The 21,427-nt window shown below is 40.7% G+C and overlaps 1 protein-coding gene across 1 annotated transcript in view; it reads left to right on the top strand.

Moving 5' to 3' along the window:
• Nucleotides 1-21,068, top strand: part of FRMD3 (FERM domain containing 3) — a 154,069-nt gene extending 133,001 nt beyond the window's left edge. The window contains exons 13-14 of the mRNA XM_064437931.1: nucleotides 1,290-1,411; nucleotides 18,310-21,068. Coding sequence (XP_064294001.1) covers nucleotides 1,290-1,411; nucleotides 18,310-18,905 — 718 coding nt within the window. The 3' untranslated portion in view covers nucleotides 18,906-21,068. The remainder of the gene's footprint in view (nucleotides 1-1,289; nucleotides 1,412-18,309) is intronic.
• The last annotated feature ends 359 nt before the right edge of the window (nucleotides 21,069-21,427 follow it).

Here is a 21,427-nt window from a genome sequence, read left to right as displayed (position 1 = left end):
AATACGTATGGATATGAGCCTTGTGGGTGTTCCCAGGCACAATCTCTACTTTGAGGGTTGCTTGACAGCTCTTTACAGCAAGCACAAAGACCCAGGGGATGCATAACAAGCCTGTGGAGGTACCATTGGAATGGAGTGGTTGTAGTTGCAGTAATCTGAGTGAAAAATCTACTTGGATACTGAAAATTTAAACTAAATAATTGTTAGAGACTGCTCACAGAATGCAAATGAAGACATAAGGAGCTTTGGGCATATGTTAATGGGCAAGGAATCATGGCAGTTGAGCAAGAAAGCTTCTTTACCCCCACAGAATATTTAATGACAAGTAATGTGACTTAGAGTAGGAGATCCTGAGTTTACCTAAGCCCTTAGCAATGCACAGTCCCTTCTTTTCAATCGCAAGAGGTGCTTTGTTCAGTTTGTTTATGTGGAATTTTAAGTCGAGTCTTTGTGCAAACTTGAAATGCATTTTGTGAAACTTCAGCACTCTACCTATGTACCATTTGAAGTCAAGTAGAATCCTCTTCCCTTTCATCTTTGCTTTTGTCAAAATATTTTATCATGTAGTGGTTCAGAATTATTGCAGGATTCTTGCTTCAGACCTGTATCATGTAAGTGCTAGATGACTTATTCTAAAGAGCCATTTTATATTCTCAGTAATATGATTTTAGGGTAATGAGCCTCATGACTGAAGCAAATCAGCAGCATTCCTCAAACTCACCTTAGAAAGTTCAACACCTGCTACCAGGAAAGCCTGTTAGAGCAAAGTCAGACGAGAAAGAAAACTAGCCTGAGCAACCTGGAGACATGGTGTAGAGGCAGTGTCTGGTGTGAATGAGAATGAAAGCACTGTGCATCTGTTAACTGAAGAGATACGGTTGTTTCTGCTTTAGTCTTTAGGCTGCAGTGCTCAAACCATAACAAATCCTTTACCCAGTCCTGGAGGCAATGGAACAATACCAGGAAAATTATTTGTATCCGCTCTACCTTGCCCTTACTTGAAGCCAAATACTGCTGTGCAGTGTGGAAGGCAGCAACATGATGAAATCCTGCATGAGATGAGAAGGAGTGAGGCTGTGTAAAGGGAAGCAAACGAGCATAAACCCATCTCTTACACTTCAGATGTTGAAAGGTGTATGTCTGCTGAGGGTGCAACATAACACGGCTGAAAGCAGCGTTCAGTGTGCAAGGCCTATTGTAATTTATGTAAAACAATTCTGAGATGAGGTGTATTGGACCACAGTTGTTTTCTTGTGAATAAACTGATCCTGTTTTACCTGTTCTTTTAGAACCAGCATTACCCAGAGTCGCAGCTCTCCCTCATTGAACAAGCAACTCATAATCAACATGGAACCTCTGCAACCCCTCCTTCCTTCTCCCTGTGAGGAGGAAGAGGTTCCTTTAGATGAAGGTGAGTTGCTTACCCAATTCCTGCCGAACACTACCAATATTTATTACAAAATGCATGGAGAAGGGTGTGTTACTGACTGAGGGATATGGAAGAAATCTAATAATTTCCATTAGGAGTACACCATTAAGCCTCTGCACGTCTTCCTGGGAAATGGCCACTAGTTCAAGAAATTGTGCACAAGCCTCGTGAGATACATTGTGAAGAAAGTTACTGCTATTAATCTTTCTGTTTTAAAAATCTTTTTTTTTAGATTGTCAGGTGAAAGGAACTTAACGGGAAATAAATAACTCAACATAGCACCATTTTACTAAATAGTAACTGCAGTTACTCAGGAGTAAAAACTGGCAGTTTACTGCTAGGTGTGTTGTTTGTCTTGCTTCCCTTTACTTTTATATTTCTTTCTGTATGTTCTAATGTCAGGAAAAACTCTCTGCTAATTTAATCCCATTGACAAAAAGGGATGTTATTTGAAGCTCAGCTAGGAAAGTCTCTGCTAATTTAATCCCATTGACAAAAAGGGATGTTATTTGAAGCTCAGCTAGGAAAGTCTCTGCTAATTTAATCCCATTGACAAAAAGGGATGTTATTGGAAGATCAGTTTGAATGCATTTTGTAGAACAAAGTTTTCCATGTATTTGTTTATTTGGTATTTTTAAAGACACATTCAACACCTCTCTTTTTGAGATGCAGTCATTACAAAGAATGGTATGAACATCTTAGACAATTTAAATGAGGATAACTGCATTCTTCCTAATAAAAAGGAAGCAAGCCAAACAAAACTTTACAGTGTTTCTCACTTGAGGTGTTGCGAGCTAATTGTTTCGGAAGTTGGGAAATACAACCTCTGCTGTTACTTTGTTGTGGTCAATTAATGGGAAACAGAAAACAGCTGAGCAAGTATGTTCATTTTCATGGGACTATGTCTTAATTTCATTTTATAGAAGTCATATGAACATGTTTTATTCATTCTTTGGAGTTTCAACACTGAATGTAGTAAGAACAGGGTGAATTAGATTGACTGTGTACTTAGCTTATTACGCTGCATGACATGTAGTTAATTTTAACAATTTCTTGTTTACCTCTGCTGTGAAATACCTGTGGCTGAGAATTCACTTTCTCGCAGCCAAGTATGAAGCACTGTGTTCCTCCCAGGCAATTGCCACCACCGCAGAGTAGCAACAGCTTGCTGCTTGTAAGACTGCTGTGCCACACTTACAACTCTGAGCAATGAAATCCATTTTTGGAAACTGCTGACTTACCGTTGCTATACACTCACCAGAGAGTGCTGATTTCAAATGCATGCATTACATAACTTTGAAAGTCATGTTTACTTTTAGTCAGACAGATTGTTGGTACTACTATGATTTAATAGAAATATTTGTTGGTGGGTTTCCTGTAGAATATGTCATGCAGAGTTAAATACCACCAGCTGCTAAGTTAACAGTACTTAGCTCTTTTACAGTACTTTCCTGCAGTGAACTTGGCTATATTATCAAATTGCAGCTTGAACTGGTCTCACAGCTCTCTGACACTGATGCTGGCTCTCTTCCCCACATGCACTCGATCCAATTCTGTGAATTCCCATCTTCTCCTTTGCACCAGCACTAATCACCTTAGAGTGAACTGGGAGAAGGAGTTTAAAAAACAAACAAACAAAAATTAAAACAAACAAACAACAACCCACAAACTGTAACACTAGTGGGCGGCTCAGCCTTCAAGTGGCTCATCAGAGAGGGTTGGGCAAGGTCCTGTGCAAGTGCAGGAGCAGGAGGTGGGGGGGGGGGAAGGCAGCTAGCCCTGAGACTGACTCAACTGCATTGGGAAACTGCTTTTAGCATGCTATACATGTGAAACAGCCTTGGCATCTCCCTAAACGTCCGGGCCTGAGGTGAGGGTGGACACCCTGGAGTGCTTTCCAGAGGGCCTGCAGATGCTGTTGAGAGCACAGTGCAGCCATGCCTAGGTCAGATGTCCCTACGCTGTATTGGCTGGCTAATGCAGCTTCCAGGACCCATGCTTATATTTCTGCAAGGTGCTGCCATATTCGTACAGATGTTGCAGCTGCTGATGGCTGAGACCTTCGCACGGTGCTGCACTCTGCTGTGTAGATGGGCCCAAGCAATTCGTTAGCAGCGCTGGCTGTAATGGTGCCATCAGCTGTACATACCTTGGGCAGACTCAGGAGAGTGCACAGCTTTGCCTTTTAACTGAGCAAATCGCACTTGTTCTTAATTTTTAATTGGCTTTATATATTGTGAGCAAAACACATGGCCAAAAATATGGTCACCTTAGTGTCTTGAGTAAATACCTCTGCTTCCTGAAACTTCTGGAGAGATGAACTCTGAGATCGCTGAGCCTGGGAGGTATGAAACTGAACTAACAGAAACTGCCAGGTGAGAGGGAAGATTTCGTGCCAATTGCTTGATAGTTGCTAGGGGACAAAGCTATGGTGATAGCAGAGTCTGCAGAGGATTTTGAGCAGCTTCAGACTGCCGTGTTGTCCTTAGCATAATCCTTTCAGATGGAAAATAAACACAATGCAACCAAATATTGAAAAACAACTAAAGCCCAGCTATTCTCCTGTAAGAAATTCCATCTTATAAATCTACTCTGGCTGTCATGCTGGAGTGAAGCTGTACTGCAAAAAAGCCCAAATTGTCCAGTGGTTTTGCAGACATTTAAGAAAGGGTATGCTGACGAAACATGGTCATAAATGACCACTGGTAGTGGAAAGATAGATACTGGATTCCAATGATATCCCTGTAACAGTTACTTTAGCAGTTGACACTTATGCAAGAGGATTTGAAAATAAGTAATGACATTTTACTTTTTATTGTAATGGCAGGCAAAAATACGCTGAGTTTGTCTATTGGTGTCTCATTCTTCAAGAGGCAGTTCTTCAGTCTGCCCTCAGAGGCCGTATACAGTTGTCCAATTACTAATTTAAGCACCCAGATTTGCATTGGTATTCTTACTTAAATATGCTTTTATTCCTGTTTCGAATTACACTTATGTGACTTACCTAAGGGATTGGCTACCAGCCATGCATATTTTATCAAATTTAAAAACTAAGCTCAAGTCTTCATGCCTTAGGTTTTGCAGGTCATCTCTCAGTGCTTTGTTGCTACTGCTTAAGAGTCTTCAGGCTTTCACATTCCTTGTTACTGACTCTTGTTTTGCACTAATATCCTTTCTGTCTCCGGAGTAGGAAAGAGGCATGGTAGTGTAAATATGCAACCATAAAATTACTGTTGTGCATAGAATGTTGTGCATATCTCATGGAATCAGATTTTATATGTAGGAGTGTTAGATAGGCTTGGAGAGATCATTTCTACCTTTTGAACCTAAAAGACATTCTTCAAAAGGCACCTAGCTGCAAAAGTTTTAAGTGTATCCAGAAGTGGAATTGCAAAATTCATCTTTGTCACAGATGGCCAAATTAGGTCCTTCTGAATGGTCCTGTTAGGTCCTCCCCATGGTCCTTGCTCCATGTGCGGTTGAACATGGTCCTACACATGGGTTAGGGCAATCCCAAGCACAAATACAGGCTGAGCAGAGAATGGATTGAGAGCAGCCAGATGGAGAAGGACTTAGGGGTGTTGGTTGATGACAAGCTCAACATGACCTGGCAACGTGCAGTTGAAGCCCAGGAGGCCAACCATATCCTGGGCTGCATCAAAAGAAGTGTGGCCAGCAGGTCAAGGGAGGCAATTCTTGGCCTCTGCTCTGCTTTTGTGAGTAGAGGTACCTGGAGTACCACGTTCAGCTCTGGGGCCCCCAACATAGGACGTGGACCTGTTGGAGCGAGTCCAGAGGAGGGTCACAAAGATGGTCAGAGGGCTGGAGCACCTCTCCTTTGAGGACAGGCTGAGAGAGTTGGGATTGTTCAGCCTGAAGAACAGAGAAGGCTCCGAGGAGTCCTTACAGCAGCCCTCTGGTATCTGAATGGGGCCTACAAGAAAGCTGGAGAGGGACTTTTTACAAGGGCATGTAGTGATAGGACAAAGGGTAATGGCTTTAAACTAAAAGAGGGTAGATTTAGACTAGATATAAGGAATAAATTCTTCACCATGAGGGTGGTGCAAGTTTCCCAAAGAGTGTTCTGGTCTCAGGAGATCTTAATATCACTGCATGCATCATCATGTCTGTGTTCAACAAACTAAGTTGGATTTACAGTCCTCTAACCATTTAATAGAGCCCTACAAGGACTGAAAACAACTTTTCTACAAGCAAACCTTTCACTGCAAGGTAACAGTACCTAACACTAACAACAATTAGCTCTGCCAGCTTTCCTTTTCAACTTATTTACAAAATCTTGGATTTCCAGTTGCCTACCATCCATGTGTCTACAAAATAAGATTGCTACTTTTGTTACAAAGAAAACAATGTTTCCTCCATCACCATAATAAGGTACCTCTAAAATCTGAAGACAGGTGATATACTTCCTTTCACAAATACGTTAAAATTGTTATGCTTAAATAGAAGTTTCCTGCTCACTATTTTCAGTGAACAGGCTGGGGAAGGATGCTCGTTTTGAAGAGTGTTCTATTAGTTTTAGTTTTCTTGTTTTAGGACGGGATTATTTTTGCATTTGTAAACCATACTTTCTGATTTTAAGGGAAGTTAACAGCAGTTAACTATCTGCTGTTTTCTGTCCCCTCTGTAACGGGGCATGAATGCTAAGGGTCTCTCTGTCACAGTTCCCACCAGTCATTGGCCTTTCAGCTGTGTAAAATCTAGAGAAGCAGTTTAGGAAGGAGGAGAATGACAAGAGCTGCAAAATCAATTAGTTACTGAGAGTGGACCTGTCGACTTGCTGGCTCTCTTCTGCACACGGAGTCGCAGTCAGCTCTGCAGGAGGGAAGCAGGCTCCTTGTCTGGAAAATCTTTGTGGAAGAACATTTTACAACCATTACACAGGACACGCTGCCAATGTCAGATCATGCAAAGTCTTTCTCTCAGGAGACAGAGCCTGTTCCTTACTTGCTGAGAGTTAGTAGCAGAGACAGAGAGTTGCCGACTCAGTGCAAGATTTCAATGTAGTCTCCCTTAGATTTGTATACATGGTTTGTGGGCAGTGACTTGAAATATCACAGTCATTCCTCTTTTGCATGAGCATGGTCACATGAAACATAAACGATACATGTTTATTCATTGGCATGAACGTGCTTCAGTTGGAAATCATGCACAGCCTTGTCCAGGTGGTATTTTTGTCCTTGATTAGTCTTTGTTTTCTGTATTGGACATGGTGGTGGTTACTGTGAGAATTGGTGCTCTCCAGTTTTTGTAGCTATGTCCACAGTGAAGATTCCAGCCTTTAAGTGCGATTAATTTAATGATCCTCTTTTGGTTGCTATAACAGTTATGAGAATAAAGATGAGAAAAGCAGACAGAATCTTACTTTTGAAGTGGTGACAAAATGGAGATAGAAAGCAAAGGGGTGCTTGATCTTTCCTCAGACCAACATGGAAGTGCTTGCAGAGAAGGAATGGAAGAGAGAAGTGTTTGCCCTACAGGAGCAAGGAGTAAAAAGAAGCACTTCTGGATATTCATACTATATGGGCCGCACAGGGCAAAGGAGCCACCATAAAGATGCATTCCAAAAGCTCCACTGACACAGACCTCTTGCATGAGAGAAATCACTTGGTGTAAAACACACATTTGCATGACTGTCTATCCTACTCTCTTCTTTCCCACATACTCACATGCACATCACTGATTTTATGGTTCAGTGGGAATAAGGACGTCAGATAACGAAGAGTCAGATGGCAAGACGTGTTGTAAACATGAAAGGTAAGTATTCTGGGAAGTAGGAGACTACCTCCCCTCCAGTGCACTCCTTCCAGTTTATCTCTTCTCTGTGGTTTCAGTGAAGCCAGTAAGAGCCTGTTTCCCACTGGGAGAGTGTGATGCTGTGCACGTGGTTGCAGTCCAGCTTCCAGCTGGAGCAAGTTAGCAGCAGCCAGCATATATTCGTCATGCCTTTTTTAGGAGCCTGTGTATTTCTGCTGGACAGGGAAGTGCCAAGCTTTCTGAACCAACACTTCTTTCTGGTGGATACAGATGTATCCAACAGATGTCCATAAGTGGGAACTGGAGCACATGTACAAAGAGAGATATTTTTGCTAAACTTAGGAATCTTCTCTTCTTGTTTATACATATGCAGGTCAGCTTTGATTCTGGGCTTGAAATGAAAGCGTTTTCATCTCATTGGTTTGCCTTGTGACTAAGGTTTGTAAGCACAGTGTAGGATTTTTCCTTTTGTATTTATAAATTTTCCACAAATACTTTCCAGGCAGTGGTGGGGAACTGACATCAGTGGCCAAATTGAAGCTCTACAGAAAAATAATGGCCACAGTGTCATTTTGTTCTACAAAGAACAGACCCTAAATGCTGGCCTTTTGTTTCACTGTTTTGATGCCTTGGATATTTTTATGTTTGTGTGTGTGGTTCAGCTGTTATGCTAGCAACTGCTAACTGAGATGGATGCTGTGGAAGTTTGTGTTGTACGTTATGAGGCATTTGGAAATGTTTAAAAATAACCTCTCGTTCTGTTCCATGCTGGGATATTTTTGTTGGCCATGTTAGAAGCTTGTCATTTGATTCATTGAGAGTGACTTGTGTTAGGCTCTTAGAACTCAGTGGGAACTTAATAAAAGGTCAAAGCTGGTATGGGTAGAGTCTTTACAAGGCTTTGAGAAGAGGAATAAATAGTCAAAATGGTGAAATGTCTTGTAAAAATCCAAACCAAGAGAAGCATTCATTTACGGATGGTCAACCACTGCAACAAGGAAGTGTGCGTTCGATTACTGCGGCATGGCTCCAAGATCACAGCCAGAAGGGCTGGTAAATTTACATTAATTTTACTCAAACCTTTCCTTCCCTCCCCACCCCAAGTTTATTATGTTAATAGTGGCCTCTTGGAAAGGAACTATACTGTCAATGACAGTGTTACATCGGGTACAGTAAAGAGTAAGGATGAATTACTGACAGAAGCAGGGTTGCAAATGAGGAATGAATGAGGTGAAACTTAAATGACATTTGTTGTAATATCTTATATAAATTGTGGATTTATTTGTTAATTGCTAACAAATGAGTGCCTGGAATTTTGTCTTTCCAGTTTTCTTGGGCTGAGGGGGAGAAATACCTTGAAACGGATCATTTCTCACAAAAGTAAATTGTTCATAGATTAGCAGAATTTGTTGGTAGCAGAGTTTGAACTTGAGCTGAATTCAGCAGTGGATACAGTTTAGCATTTTACTGCAATTGAGTGGGTTGGGTTGTGAGATCATAACTTTGTTATTTTTTATTTTTCAGATATCAAATAATTTAATATACTGAATAATAATACTGTGGGGAGGGTGGTTAGGGAAAGGGGTCTCATCTGGATCCATTTTTCACTACACAAAATAGAAATGCAACCCAAGGGACAAAAAGAATTCAGTATTGCTTTGCATAACAACCAAAACGAAGGGAGTTTTTTTCTTTTTTTTATATCAGAACCCTTTGCCAAAGATAAATTGGCCCCTTTATAAATCTGTATGGCTCTGTTTCCTTAATGAAGTAAGAAATTTCAAAGTGTGTTTCTCCATGCTTTCTGTGGTACTATTTCTGATATTTTTGCATAAATAGGTTGACAAATTTAAGTTTCCACCTATATAAAACTGTGCCCTTGTATTGAGTCTTCATTTCAGAAATAAGTATTTACAGAAGAATTGACTGAGAATTCTTTGGCAAAGACTAGAATATTCTCACACTTTTGGCACCTGAAAATCAGAAGACAGTAAGTGCAGCAGATATGGGAGGACCTGCTTATTGCAGTGATTTGTCTCTGAGTAACAACAGCTCCTGTCTGTCTTTGCTTTCTGAATTCACCACTTGGGAATCTGTAGCGTCTATGAAAATGCCGCTAACTCCCTGTATTCAAGAATGAGTAGCAAAGTTGGAAAAGCATTAGCATTTACATGTATTTTGTGTTCTTACACCTCAGAGGTTCAATGTTGGCTCTAAATAGACACAAGCCATTTTCTTGGTTTAATATGACACCAGCCTAGTAACAGATTTGTGTACTGGGGCTATGCTGGTTCTTAAAAACCTTCATTTTGCAGTACTGTTTATAGGATATTATTCCTTTTGGTGTACACATGTATAAAACCTGTATACCAGCATATAAAACCTATGTATCAGCATATGAAACCTAAGGACTGGAGTTAGCTTGTGCAAAACTCATGGCAGGTGGCATAAGTCCTTGGGAGAACCCTGTTGCTGAGCAGCGATGCTGAAATGTCCCACTTGTCCTTTTCTCAGGTGCTAAGCTTTTACATCAGTGCCTAGCTCTTTTCAGCTTGCTCTCTTTGGCTTGGTGCTAGACACTGAGTCGCTGCAGTCCCTCCACCGACTCCTCCCCTTTCTCTGAGCTGCTGACAGGTGTATCTTGCGTTCTCATTCCATGATACACAGTTCTCTCTCCCTGCTACTCCCCATAGCCTTTTCTCTACTTAATCCTGGTTCGAAAGGGCTCCTTCCAGGGCAAGGGGAGGTTAGAGACAGGCACCCCACAGTGCCCGCTGCACTGCATTCTCTGTTTTGCTTCTGTCTCTGCACTTCGGTTGCCCTTTGCGGGGTGTGAGAAGCAGAGTGGCTGTCTCCAGTGGCTGCACTAGCTGTGGCATTAGTTCAACACCGTGACACACAATGCAGCTGGGAGGCCAGTTGTAACTCCGCAGAGTCACAGTGCTTGCAACTGATGTGAGTTGGCAACTCTGACAGGGCTTTGCTCCCTTCTAGAACTTCCCGTAAGACTAAAGCAAATGGGAATGGCCAGCAGGAAAGCCAGGTCACTGCCTAAAAAGGAGTTACTATAAACTGTCATTGATTTACTCCCCTTGCAAAGCTAGAACAGGTGTCTTCTGTGGCATGGGATGTGGGTAAGGTAGGGATCTTTGTCCTCCTACTTCTGAGAGCTGGACATCTGGCCATAATGTGGATCCTGCTTTGATATAGATCCTGTGTAAGGGAATATCTGAGTTTAGTGCAATTCTAGATTCTGTTTCCCTTTCCTATATTTTCTTTGTGATATCCTTGCACTTTGCTCATGTGAGAAAGTCACCCTCTCTGTTCCCCTAAAAGGTCATTCTATTCATAGTACAAATAAATTTTGTCCGCATTGAAAATAAGGAATGCACAATATTTCTAGAGGAAATAGCAAAAGGGATAGGAAGGAACTGTCCTAATTGCAGCCTGGCTGGCCTCGTCTACACATCTATATGAAGAATTACCAGCACTGCTCTTTCTGGACTGTATCTTATTTTTCAGTTCTCTGTTTAAAAGAAGGAAATATTCACATTTGTTCCTTTCTCCACTATACAAAGCCTTTATAGATGTGTATTTGTGTTTGCACGTCTGGTAAGTAAAGCTGTGTGTAATATGTAGTATATCTGGCCACCAGACAAGTGACCTGATTTTCTTAATAAGCAGAGAATACATTTTTCTGGGGTGCTGTATTTCCAGCAACTGCAGCTTCTTAAGAATGGTGGATCTAGGGCTGCCCTTCATCCTGCTAATCCTCAGCTGCTGGTTTTGGCCGCTTTGGAAGCACTAGCAGCTGACAGCATTTGTATGAGACTTCTTGCGTGTTCATGTTCACACCAGGTGACCACAGTGAACTTGTGTTTTATTCAGCTGCTCGTGCTCCTATCTGCTATAGCAAGTTAGAGGTTTGGAGCAATCCCAGTATTTGGTGGAAGTACTGTGTTTTGGCTAGCGTAATGAGATATCTCTGGCTCTCTAAAATTTGTCCAGTTGCCAGAAAAGTGTAGTGAATTTTTGCTATAGATATATAAGAAATAAAATTGAGCTTATTTACTTGATATTCCAGTAATATGTATTAACAGATTCTGATCTATGGAATGTAAATTGCCGATAAAAATATAAAATGAAGACTGGAAAGAAGTCTTTTCAAATGTAATTTGATACTCAAATCATAGTCCTTTAAATCTAAATACAATATAAATTTTAGCTAAAGAAACAGTACACTTTTCAAAATTTACCCCCCAAAATTATACAAAATTGTAGCCTTATAAGGGTAGCAGCAAAATAATTGTTCTATATAAATAGGAGCAAAGGATTTGCAGCAACGTTGTAGAGTAATCAAAGGATATTGGCTTTGGGCTTGCTTTAGCTTTTAGATTGCCTTTTTCCATTGGAAGACTTTGAGGATTAGTTTTTCTTTTAATCTGGTTTTATTATTTCAGATAACTGACTGTCTTGAAGGCTATCCAAAAGGTAAATAATCTGAAAAACCTGCTCATTTCTTAAAAATGTGTGACTGGAATATTTACTGTACTGTAGAATAATCTTGAATTTTGGTGCTGTGATGTGATATTCTTATGCCTGCACAAGCATTGTAAGTGATATGTGCCATGATGACACTAGATTTGTGTCTTTTGACACCATCAGAATTTGAGTGGCCCAACATACTTGTCTGTATATTGCAACATGACTGGAACTTTGCTGTGGGCTTACACTGACCATGGTTAATAGCTAATTGTTTCCTCAGTCCTTGACTTGAGAAAAGTGATGTTATAGGGAATATGAAGGAATGAAAAAAACAGCTTTATATATTTAATTTTTAAAATATCAAATAAGCTTGCAACAGCAGTAGTTATGTTCATTCCAAATTTTTAAATTTTTATGTTAAAATATTATTTATTTACAGTTGTATTTGGCTGATGTAAAATGCAGTTACTTTGATGTAATATGTTTCAACAACATGTACAACTGTTAAAAATTCCTTTTTATTTTTTGAACTTTTTTGTTTTGATACTAAGGAATAGAATGTAAATTTTTTACTACTGTGTTAGGAAAAGAGTTTGGGTAAGATGGATTTGCAGTAGTAATTGTTTTAGTTTCATATGTGCCTTCCTCTGATTGTGTTGCCTCTATGTTATCTGGTCAAACTAAATAGTGGACTGTAAAGTTGATGCACGCTTCAGAACTGCGACCCATTCCAATTTTAATACCACCTCTTCAGAAAACACTGATCTGAAAAGGTTTCTCTGCTGCCTTCTGTCTACAGGTTAATTACAAGGACAGTTGTTTGCCAGTTATTTGAGAAAAATGCAGTTTTAACAAAAGTTAATGTGATATTTCTTGTTTATGTTCACTGTGTATGCTACGCACCCTGGAATTTGCTCTGGGGAGGGAGAGAAGGCTCAAGAATCATAAATTGGGGTGACCTTTCTTTGCAGTAAGTAGCTGCAGCTGTCCTCTATGATGAGAAACATGATGAAGGTACATTACTGACCTTGCATCTGAGTAGGTATAGAGAAGCCTATGGCCAGGATTCTCAAATTTTGGAGGTTAAAATTAGGTCCTTTAATCCATATTGAGGTGCCAAAGTAAGTGGCTCAACTTACCTTTTACTCCTATTAAAAGAAAGTGATCCAGCATTATCTGCTGTTACAATATGCTTAGGAGAAAGATATCCCGAAATCTGTTCTCATCTCTTAGTGTTCATATACTCTTATGTCCACTTTCAATGAGTTTGCCACAGTCATCAAGAGGAGGATACAAGTGTATTTGCTAATGTAAAGACTGGTGTAGATAGTAAGTTGAGCCCAGGTGGCCAAGAAGGCCAACAGCATCCTGGCTTGTATCAGGAGCAGTGTGGCCAGCAGGAGCAGGGCAGTCATCGTGTCCCTGCACTCGGCACTGGTGAGGCCGCAGCTTGAATATTGTGTTCGGTTTTGGGCCCCTTGCTAGAAGAAGGACATTGCCCTTCTCTGGACATGCTCCAGGACCTCAACAAACCTGGTGAAGGGTCTGGAGAGCAGGTCTTATGAGGAGCGGCTGAGGGAGCTGGGGTTGTTTAGCCTGAAGAAGAGGAGGCTGAGAAGAGACCTTATCGCTCTCTGCAACTACCTGACAGGAGGTTGTAGTGAGGTGGGTGCTGGTCTCTTCTCCCAAGGAACTAGTGATAGGATGAGAGGAAATGGCCTCAAGTTGTGCCTGGGGAGGTTTAGATTGGATATTAGGAAAAATTTCTTTCCTGAAGGAGTGGTCAGGCATTGGAACAGGCTGCCCAGAGAGGTGGTGGAGTCACCATCCCTGGAGGTGTTCAGAAAAGGTGTAGATGTGGCACTTCAGGACATGGTTTATGAGGCATGGTTGTGCTGGGTTGATGGTTGGACTTGATGATCTTAGAGGTCTTTTCCAACCTTAATGATTCTATGATACTATGTTTCATGCTGAAATGTGATGAATTTCTAAAACGACTGTGATAAGAGAGGACAGAGTAGTTGAGGCAAGGAATTACTAGCTAGGCAGTCAGATCAAGCGAATGAGGAGACATCTACATTTTCTCTATTGAGGGAAAGGTTTTATTTCAGCTATGCAGATCTGCTGGCTGGGTGCTGGTGAAAGGAGCACTGCTGCTCTCTCTCCAGATCTGGATAGGCTGGAAGAGTGGGCCAACAAGAACCTTATGAAGTTCAGCAAGGGCAAGTGTAAGGTCTTGCACCAGGAAAACATAATCCGGGAGTGCAGCACAGACTGGGATCCACCTGGCTGGAGATCAGCTCTGTGGAAAGGGACCTGGGGGTGCCGGTGGACAAGAAGCTCAACATGAGCGGGCAGTGTGCTGCTGCGGCCAAGAAGGCCAACAGGATGCTGGGTTGCATCAAAAACGGCATCGCCAGCAGAGATGAAGAAGTCGTCATCCCGCTGTACTCAGCGCTTGTCAGGCCACACCTGGAGTGCTGTGTACAGTTCTGGTCCCCGCTATACAAAAAGGATGTGGACAGGCTGGAAGGAGTCCAGAGAAGGGGCACCAAGATGATCACAGGCCTGGGCAGCCTGCCATATGAGGGTAGGCTGGGAGAACAGGGTTTGTTCAGCCTTGAGAAAAGGAGGCTTAGAAGGGATCTCATCACCATGTACCAGTACTTAAGGGGCAGCTACAAAGAAGACAGAGACTGCCTTTTTACAAGGAGTCCCATGGAGAGGACAAGGGGGAATGGACACAAGTTGCTCTTGGGGAGATTCCAATTGGACATGAGAGAGAAATTTTTCACATTGAGGTTAGTCACTATTGGAATAATCTCCCCTGGGAAGTGGTTGACTCGGCCACGTTGGACACTTGCAAGATTCGGCTGGACAGGCTGTTGGGCCATCTTGTCTAGATTGTGCTCTTCCTAGAAAGGTTGGACTAGATGATCCCTGAGGTCCCTTCCAACCTGGGATTCTGTGATTCTGTGATTCCATCCCCAGTAATGTGCTTCACTCATGAGAACATCTGACAAGCCAGTTCAGAAAGAAAAACCACCAGAGAACTAACCCAAGAAGAAAAACAGTTATTTTCCTAGATTGGCTTTAGAAGCTGGTTTGCTCAGGGATGAAACAAGAGGAAGCAGAAAGGGTCTTTTTGGTTGATTTAGCCAGAATGTGAAACCTCACATGGAGCCATGGCCAGCTTATCTCATAGAGAGCAGGAAAAGGTAACAAATTACAGGGAGAGAGATCTCTCTCGGCCATTTTGAAGACTTAATAGGGGAAATGAACTTTAATAGCTAGAGTACTCTACTGAAGGGGGAATGCTTCCTGAGGACGGTGTACTGTAATGAAGAGGTTTTATGTAATTAATATAACATGACACATAAAAGAATGCACTAAGAAGGGCATCCAGAAAGTTGTCTTGTCAGGTAAGGAGAGAGCTGGCTTGTTCAAGGAGTGATTTAATCTGTGTAGGTTTAAAGGGCGGGTTTTCTGTCATTTCTTACACCTTTTAGAAATATTTGTAATATGTTATATATTTTACGTTGCATTTATTGGCATTTCATCCCAACTGGTATTAATAACTGGTATTAATGCAGCTAACAGAGCTGCAGAGGTTGCGTGGAGGATTTTGTGCTAACTGCCAGGCACTCTGACATACAGCAGAGTACTATGGCAGATATTTCCATGAGGAAGTGTTTTAACAAGATTTAAGATTCCCAGTACAGCAACCTTGTATCACAAAGTATTAATCTGCTTGTTTAATTTCATTTACAAAGTTTTGACATGTTAACTTTGTATTGGCGGATTTTTCTGCAAATACTGAGTATTTCCGGCTCTGACAGAAATGACATCATGTGCCTGTGCCTGGCTCAGGGCAGGTCTACTGCTGAGTGACCTGGTAGCGTGCAAATCTGGTATCAGTTATGAAACTGAAATTTTTGTGGATATGTCCTGTCCTGACATGGTAGTCATGGTAGGTATAAAAGGGGGGAAAAAGAGAAATTGCAAATAGAGATTGTAAGACCTTGTAATTCAAGAAATGCAAAATTTTTAACAGTTAGAAAGTCCGGGGTAAGGTAAATTATATCACCAACTTCGCTGAAGTGTAATGCCTACTGCTATTTTAATGATCAGTAGCCAATAGTGTAAGAATATTCTTTTGCTATCTAGTCAAATAGAGGGGAACTAGGTTTCAGAAGCAAAGTTAGTAATTTCAGTGCAGTGAATGGTATCTGCAGTTCTTAGGACTAATGTAAAAAAAAAATCTGACCTTTTCAAGAAAAAATGTGTAAAGGCTTCTGATCTCAAAGTGAGATTCTTTGCAGAATTTTAGTCAATTAGAGCTGAGTTACTGTTTAAAATTGTGGCTTAGAATTGTGGTGCAAAATACATCTAAGCTGTGTATCGTCCTATATTGCAGATGTCTTTATGATCAGGATTTTTGCTTTTCAATTTTGTCCTGTGTCATATGTCTACAAAGCAGTGATGCATCTTTTCCTCATAGCATGGTTCAGGTCATGCTTTATTTCCCTCATCTCAAAATTACCATAATGGGCCTTTTGTGTAGTTTGGGGTTTTTTATGTTTGCTGTCTTTTAATAGAAAACTTTAACAGAGCTTGCTGAGACCCTTTTACTTCACACTGAAAACCATTATATGTGTAGTGTAATTAGCACTGGAAATGTACTGCTTTTCTGATTAGTTGTTTTTCTGAAATAATGCATTTTGTTTCATATGACATTGTTTTAAAGTCTCTGAACCTTAATCTTTACTGCAGTAAAACTGGAATGAATCTTTAATGTTGTCAGTTTGCTATCATTTACAGAGATCTTTCACTCAAATCAAAGAATTAGGCTAATCTGAATTATAGAAAGTACTTTGACATTAATTTCCTGAGTTACTTCTTGGACAAGTCATGTAATCTTGTATTGGTTTTACCTGCTATATCCTTATCTATATGTTGCATTTGGATTAGTCATTAGTAAAGGATGGAGAGATGTTTAACGTCACGAAACAAGAAGTATTAAGCGTTATTATATATTAGTGTTGCACATGATACTGTGTTTGGTCTGTTCCTTTTGCACATAGATGGCATCTGATGATTGTAATGAGTGTTTGTTGTGGCTTAACCTGGCAGGCAGCTAAACACCACACAGCCATTTGCTCACTGCCCTCCCTCAGTGGGATGGGGGAAGGAACTGGGAAAAAGGTAAAAAGTAAAATTCATGGGTTGAGATAAAAACAGTTTAATAGGACAGAAAAGGAAGGGAAAATAATAATAACAACAACAACAATAATAGAGAATATACAGAATAGGTGATGCTCAATGCAGTTGCTCATCACCTGCCAACCGATGTCCAGCCCCTTCCTGAGCAGCGGTCACTGTGCCCCTGCCAACTACCCCCAGCTTTATATGCTGGGCATGATGTCATATGGTATGGAATAGCCCTCTGGCCAGTTTGGGTCAGCTGTCCCGGCTGTGCCCCCTCCCGGCTTCTTGCTGGTAGGGCATGAGAAGCTGAAAAGTCCTCAGTCCTTGACTGGTGTAAGCACTACTTAGCAACAATTAAAACATTTTTCTGTTGCCAACATTATTCTCATCCTAAATCCAAAGCGCAGCACTATGTCAGCTACTAGGGAGAAAATTAACTCTACCCCAGCTGAAACGAGGACAGTGTTGGGTGTGGGACAAATTCAAAACTTCCCATCACTTTGTCCGAGCTCTGTGCCCAACTCTCCTCCCTTCCACTCCTGCAACTGGCAGCTAACAGCAGTCACTGCAGTGTTGATATAGCCGCAAAACTGCTAGACTTTTTTGCAGCCTTATTGCTGTTAGTGTTAGGCTGGAAAAAGGGTAGTAAGTTTTGAGAGGAGAGAGCTGGCACAAAGAGTGGGGTCATAAGAAACATGCATAACAGTAAGGCTACGAAATACTCCTCTGCAAGGGGGAGAGAGAAGTTTAAAGGAGAGGAAGAGACTCTGAGTATGAGGAATAGAAAGATGAATGGAGGAAAAGGAGACACTAGGTGAGGGAGCTTTTTAAAGAGGTGAGGCATTTTCATTCTGCTTCAATGATATCTAATTCTCATACTGTGTGTCAACCTTCCTCTCCTTTTATCCTCTCTACTGTTAATATGAATTTATCGTGATAACCTATTGTCTCTTTTTAATGTCAAACACTATTAAGAATTCTCAACCTCAGCCATTATCTTATCACTTTCTCCTCATTCATCTCAAACAAATAAAGGTGGGTGGTGGTTCTGTTGTTACACACCAAATAGCACCAATTCACGTATGTACTAGGTACTTGTTCATATCAGAAATCTGATTGCCAGTAGAAAATGAGCTGTTCTGTTTTGTTTTGTATTACACCATTGTTAGCAGTAGCTGCATCAGAGAGAGTTAAACAGATCTGGTGTACTGCAGTGTTGTAAAAGATGTTGCCCTCGTCTGGAGCTTTTCAAAAAGCTTTTCCAGTTTTTATTAATTGTGCATGGTTTGGTTCATTATGCAAAATGATTGCAGAATCTTCTTTCCAACCTCTGCTAGATACTATTGGAAGGCTGAGTTTTCCCACCAGGAAAGCAGAAATGTAGGATCACTATTTTAATTTCCTTTTTTCAGGTATTCAGCTGCCAAAGGAAGATGAGATTTCAGTACCTGTGACTTCAAGCTCCCCAGTTAAGGACATCGGGGAGAATGTTGATCTTGCCATTGAACAGGAAGAGAAGATGAAAGAGGAACCTTTAACCATCTCAGAACTGGTGTACAATCCTAGTGCCAGCTTGCTGCCCACCCCTGTTGATGATGAGATTGATATGCTCTTTGATACCTGTCCAAGAGTAGAGAATGAGAAAGATGACACAGATTCATTTGAGGAACTGGAAGCAGATGAAAATGCATTTTTGATTGCAGAGGAAGAAGAACTGAAAGAAGCTCGGAGGGCGCTTAGGTGGAGCTATGACTTTCTAATGGGTAACATGGAGGTGAATGCCTTTGTGAAGAGTTTCTCCAGACTTCTTCTTGTAGGCCTTGGACTGTTGTTGTTTGTGTTCCCTCTTCTCCTTGTTCTCTTGGAGTCGGACCTTCAAATCTCTTTTCTCCATGAAATCCGTCAGACACCGGAATTTCAGCAGTTTCATATTGAATATTACTGCCCCCTTAGACAGTGGGTGGCTTGCAAAATAAACTTCATTCGTGACATGCTGGGCAGCTTTTAAATTTTAAATAAATATGATACAACTAAGGGCTATATTCAAAATTTCAGTTAGTGCCAGCTTTCCATAATGCCCATGGGGCCATCAGTCAGCATCTGTCTTCATATCCAGTTCATTACAGACACTTCAGGTTCTCAAGTTCCCTTTACATACTTAAATTGCCCCTTTATTTACGGGCTTATACAGTCACCTTTCAGTAACCAAAAACAAGCTTTATGTAAATTGCATTTCAGACTTCCTGCTCATCTATTACATTCTATAAGATGGGGTCACAATAAGTTTAATTGTCCTTAACCTTTCAATCCATGACACTAAACCCAATGAAACTGAAAGAAAAACCTTTTTGAATATACTCCTTAGTGCAGCAATCTCTTCTAACCAATGCCTATACAAGCAATGTTTATGCTGGGTTTTTGGTTTTGGTTTGTTTTTCTGTTTGTTTGGTTTTTTACATTTTTATGTGTTTAAAATATTTTGGTAAATTTTTAGCAAAAGACAACTTCCGATGTTATTTAAATGTACAAATTGGTAAGAATAATGCACAAGGGCATGTAGGGTGTTTTTAGGGTTTTAGCCATGATTTGTTTTTAAACTACTGGCTGGAGAATGAATGAGTTTAATATAGCTCTATACAGAGGGACTGTGGTTTGGGAAATATATAGAAAGTTCACTCAAGTTCAGTAGGGGCTGCGTGGGGGAGGTGAAAGGACACCAAGTACACAGAAGAATTTCTGAAAGGCACAGTTGTAAAGCTTGGGGAAGTGAGCAGAACTGAAAGTAATGATCCTTCCTCTTACCTGTCAGGTTGTCTTACACTTTATCAGTGCCGTAGAAAGTCTCTACAAGATCGTCCAAGTATGTTTTGGAAGAGAGTGAGTCTTCAGTCTAAATGTAGATTATTGTACATAAGATGGAAGAAGATAATAGTAAGTAGCAAAAAAATAAAAAAGAAAAAAGAAAAAAAAAAGCCAAAACCCTAGCTAAATCGGTAGGTGAGTGACCTACTTTAAAAATTATAGAGCAGAATTTATTCCTTTTTAAACGCAAAGCATTAGGCTGCACAGTTGACATGAAAGTATTCTACTGACTCACAGTTAAAGGCTTAAACACTTCAAGAGACGCATCTTCATCCTTGATGCTCATTGTTAGTAATCTCTAAGACAGCGTATTTTCTGTGCATACTAATATGCTTCCTTTTACATATAGCAGCATACTTACCCTCTTTCCCTGTTATTACGAGCCCAGTTACATGATCTAATGCTGTTTCATGTAACTTGGATTTGTATATCTAAAGATATTCCAATGTAGCTTAGAGCATATACTTAAGTAAAATCTTGTCAATGCTGAGAACATTTGAAGGCCCTCAAATGTTACCACAGAGGTTGTATTTAAGAGGAGAAAGTTTCTGTTCTTTCCCCTGCCCCAATCTTAGTGCAGATGTATTTCATATTTAAACTAGGGAACTCTAATTTTGGCCTCAGAGTCTTCTCCTGCTTAGAGATTTATGAATCGGAGACATATTTGAGGCTGTTTTATTAGATGTGCATTTAACGCGTTGTAACCACATCTCTAATTCCTACTGAATAAATTCCTTTAGTTTCGATATCAGCGAATCAGTTCTGCTTGGTTTTCTCATGTAAGCCTTTGCAAATGTCTAGTTTGAAAATGGCAATTTCCTTAGAGGATTTCTCCTTCCCTTCTAATCTTCTCCAGTTTTTAAAGGACAAATGTTACAGGGTTTAGGAGTTCCTTTTCTCAGTTGAAAACTTTTGGATTGCTATTCATTTCCCAACCAACAAAGGCTAATTTAATCAACGGCCTTTTTTCTCTTGTCTTTGTTTGTCCTTGCTGATCTGTTCCCCAGAAGAATCATTACTGATTAGTTACTTGATGTGTATTTCTTCTTGTGCTACTTGCAACTAAATGATCCTTTCCCATGAGGTCATAACCATTCAGCCTAACAGAAGTGGAGAGTGGACAAAAGTAGACATTTGGCCTTAATGGGAGATTACTCACTTGTATTGTTTCTAAAGAAAGGTGTTGGAAAAGGTGTTTGGAGTGGTGAAGGCTGTGAGAGCTGGCATCCTGCTGGACTATGGAGTCATGGTTCCACACAGACTCCTTTGTAAGTCTGATAATTATTTAAAAAAAAAAAAAAAAAAAAGATATAGATCCTATGCTCGAAAACATAGTCTTGTCCCTGTAAATTACAGCACTCCAGAAGTAGGAGTATTGTTATGCTTGATTTAACTCTGTCAGAAAATAGCTGAGTTGCATGACAACATCATCTCAGAAAATGTGCAGTGCAGTGAGGTTTTGCATAGGGTTAAATGCAAGTGTGCGTGTGCACAGGTGCCTGCCTTTACTAACCGTGTGCGTACATTCAGGCCTGGCCTTTTAAAATTCTCCCTTCCTTCCTTGATATTCTCTGGTGTTTCTAAGTAACTTAACTGAGAGTCATGAAAGTCCTATAACTTAAAGGCCAGGACCATGTAGTACACACGGAAGGATATAGTTGGGGATAT

Source organism: Phalacrocorax carbo, chromosome Z (assembly GCF_963921805.1).
Source record: "Phalacrocorax carbo chromosome Z, bPhaCar2.1, whole genome shotgun sequence".
NCBI classification, from domain to species: domain Eukaryota; kingdom Metazoa; phylum Chordata; class Aves; order Suliformes; family Phalacrocoracidae; genus Phalacrocorax; species Phalacrocorax carbo.
The sequence above is the reverse complement of the archived record's forward strand: the minus strand, read 5'-3'. Positions and strand labels throughout refer to the sequence as shown.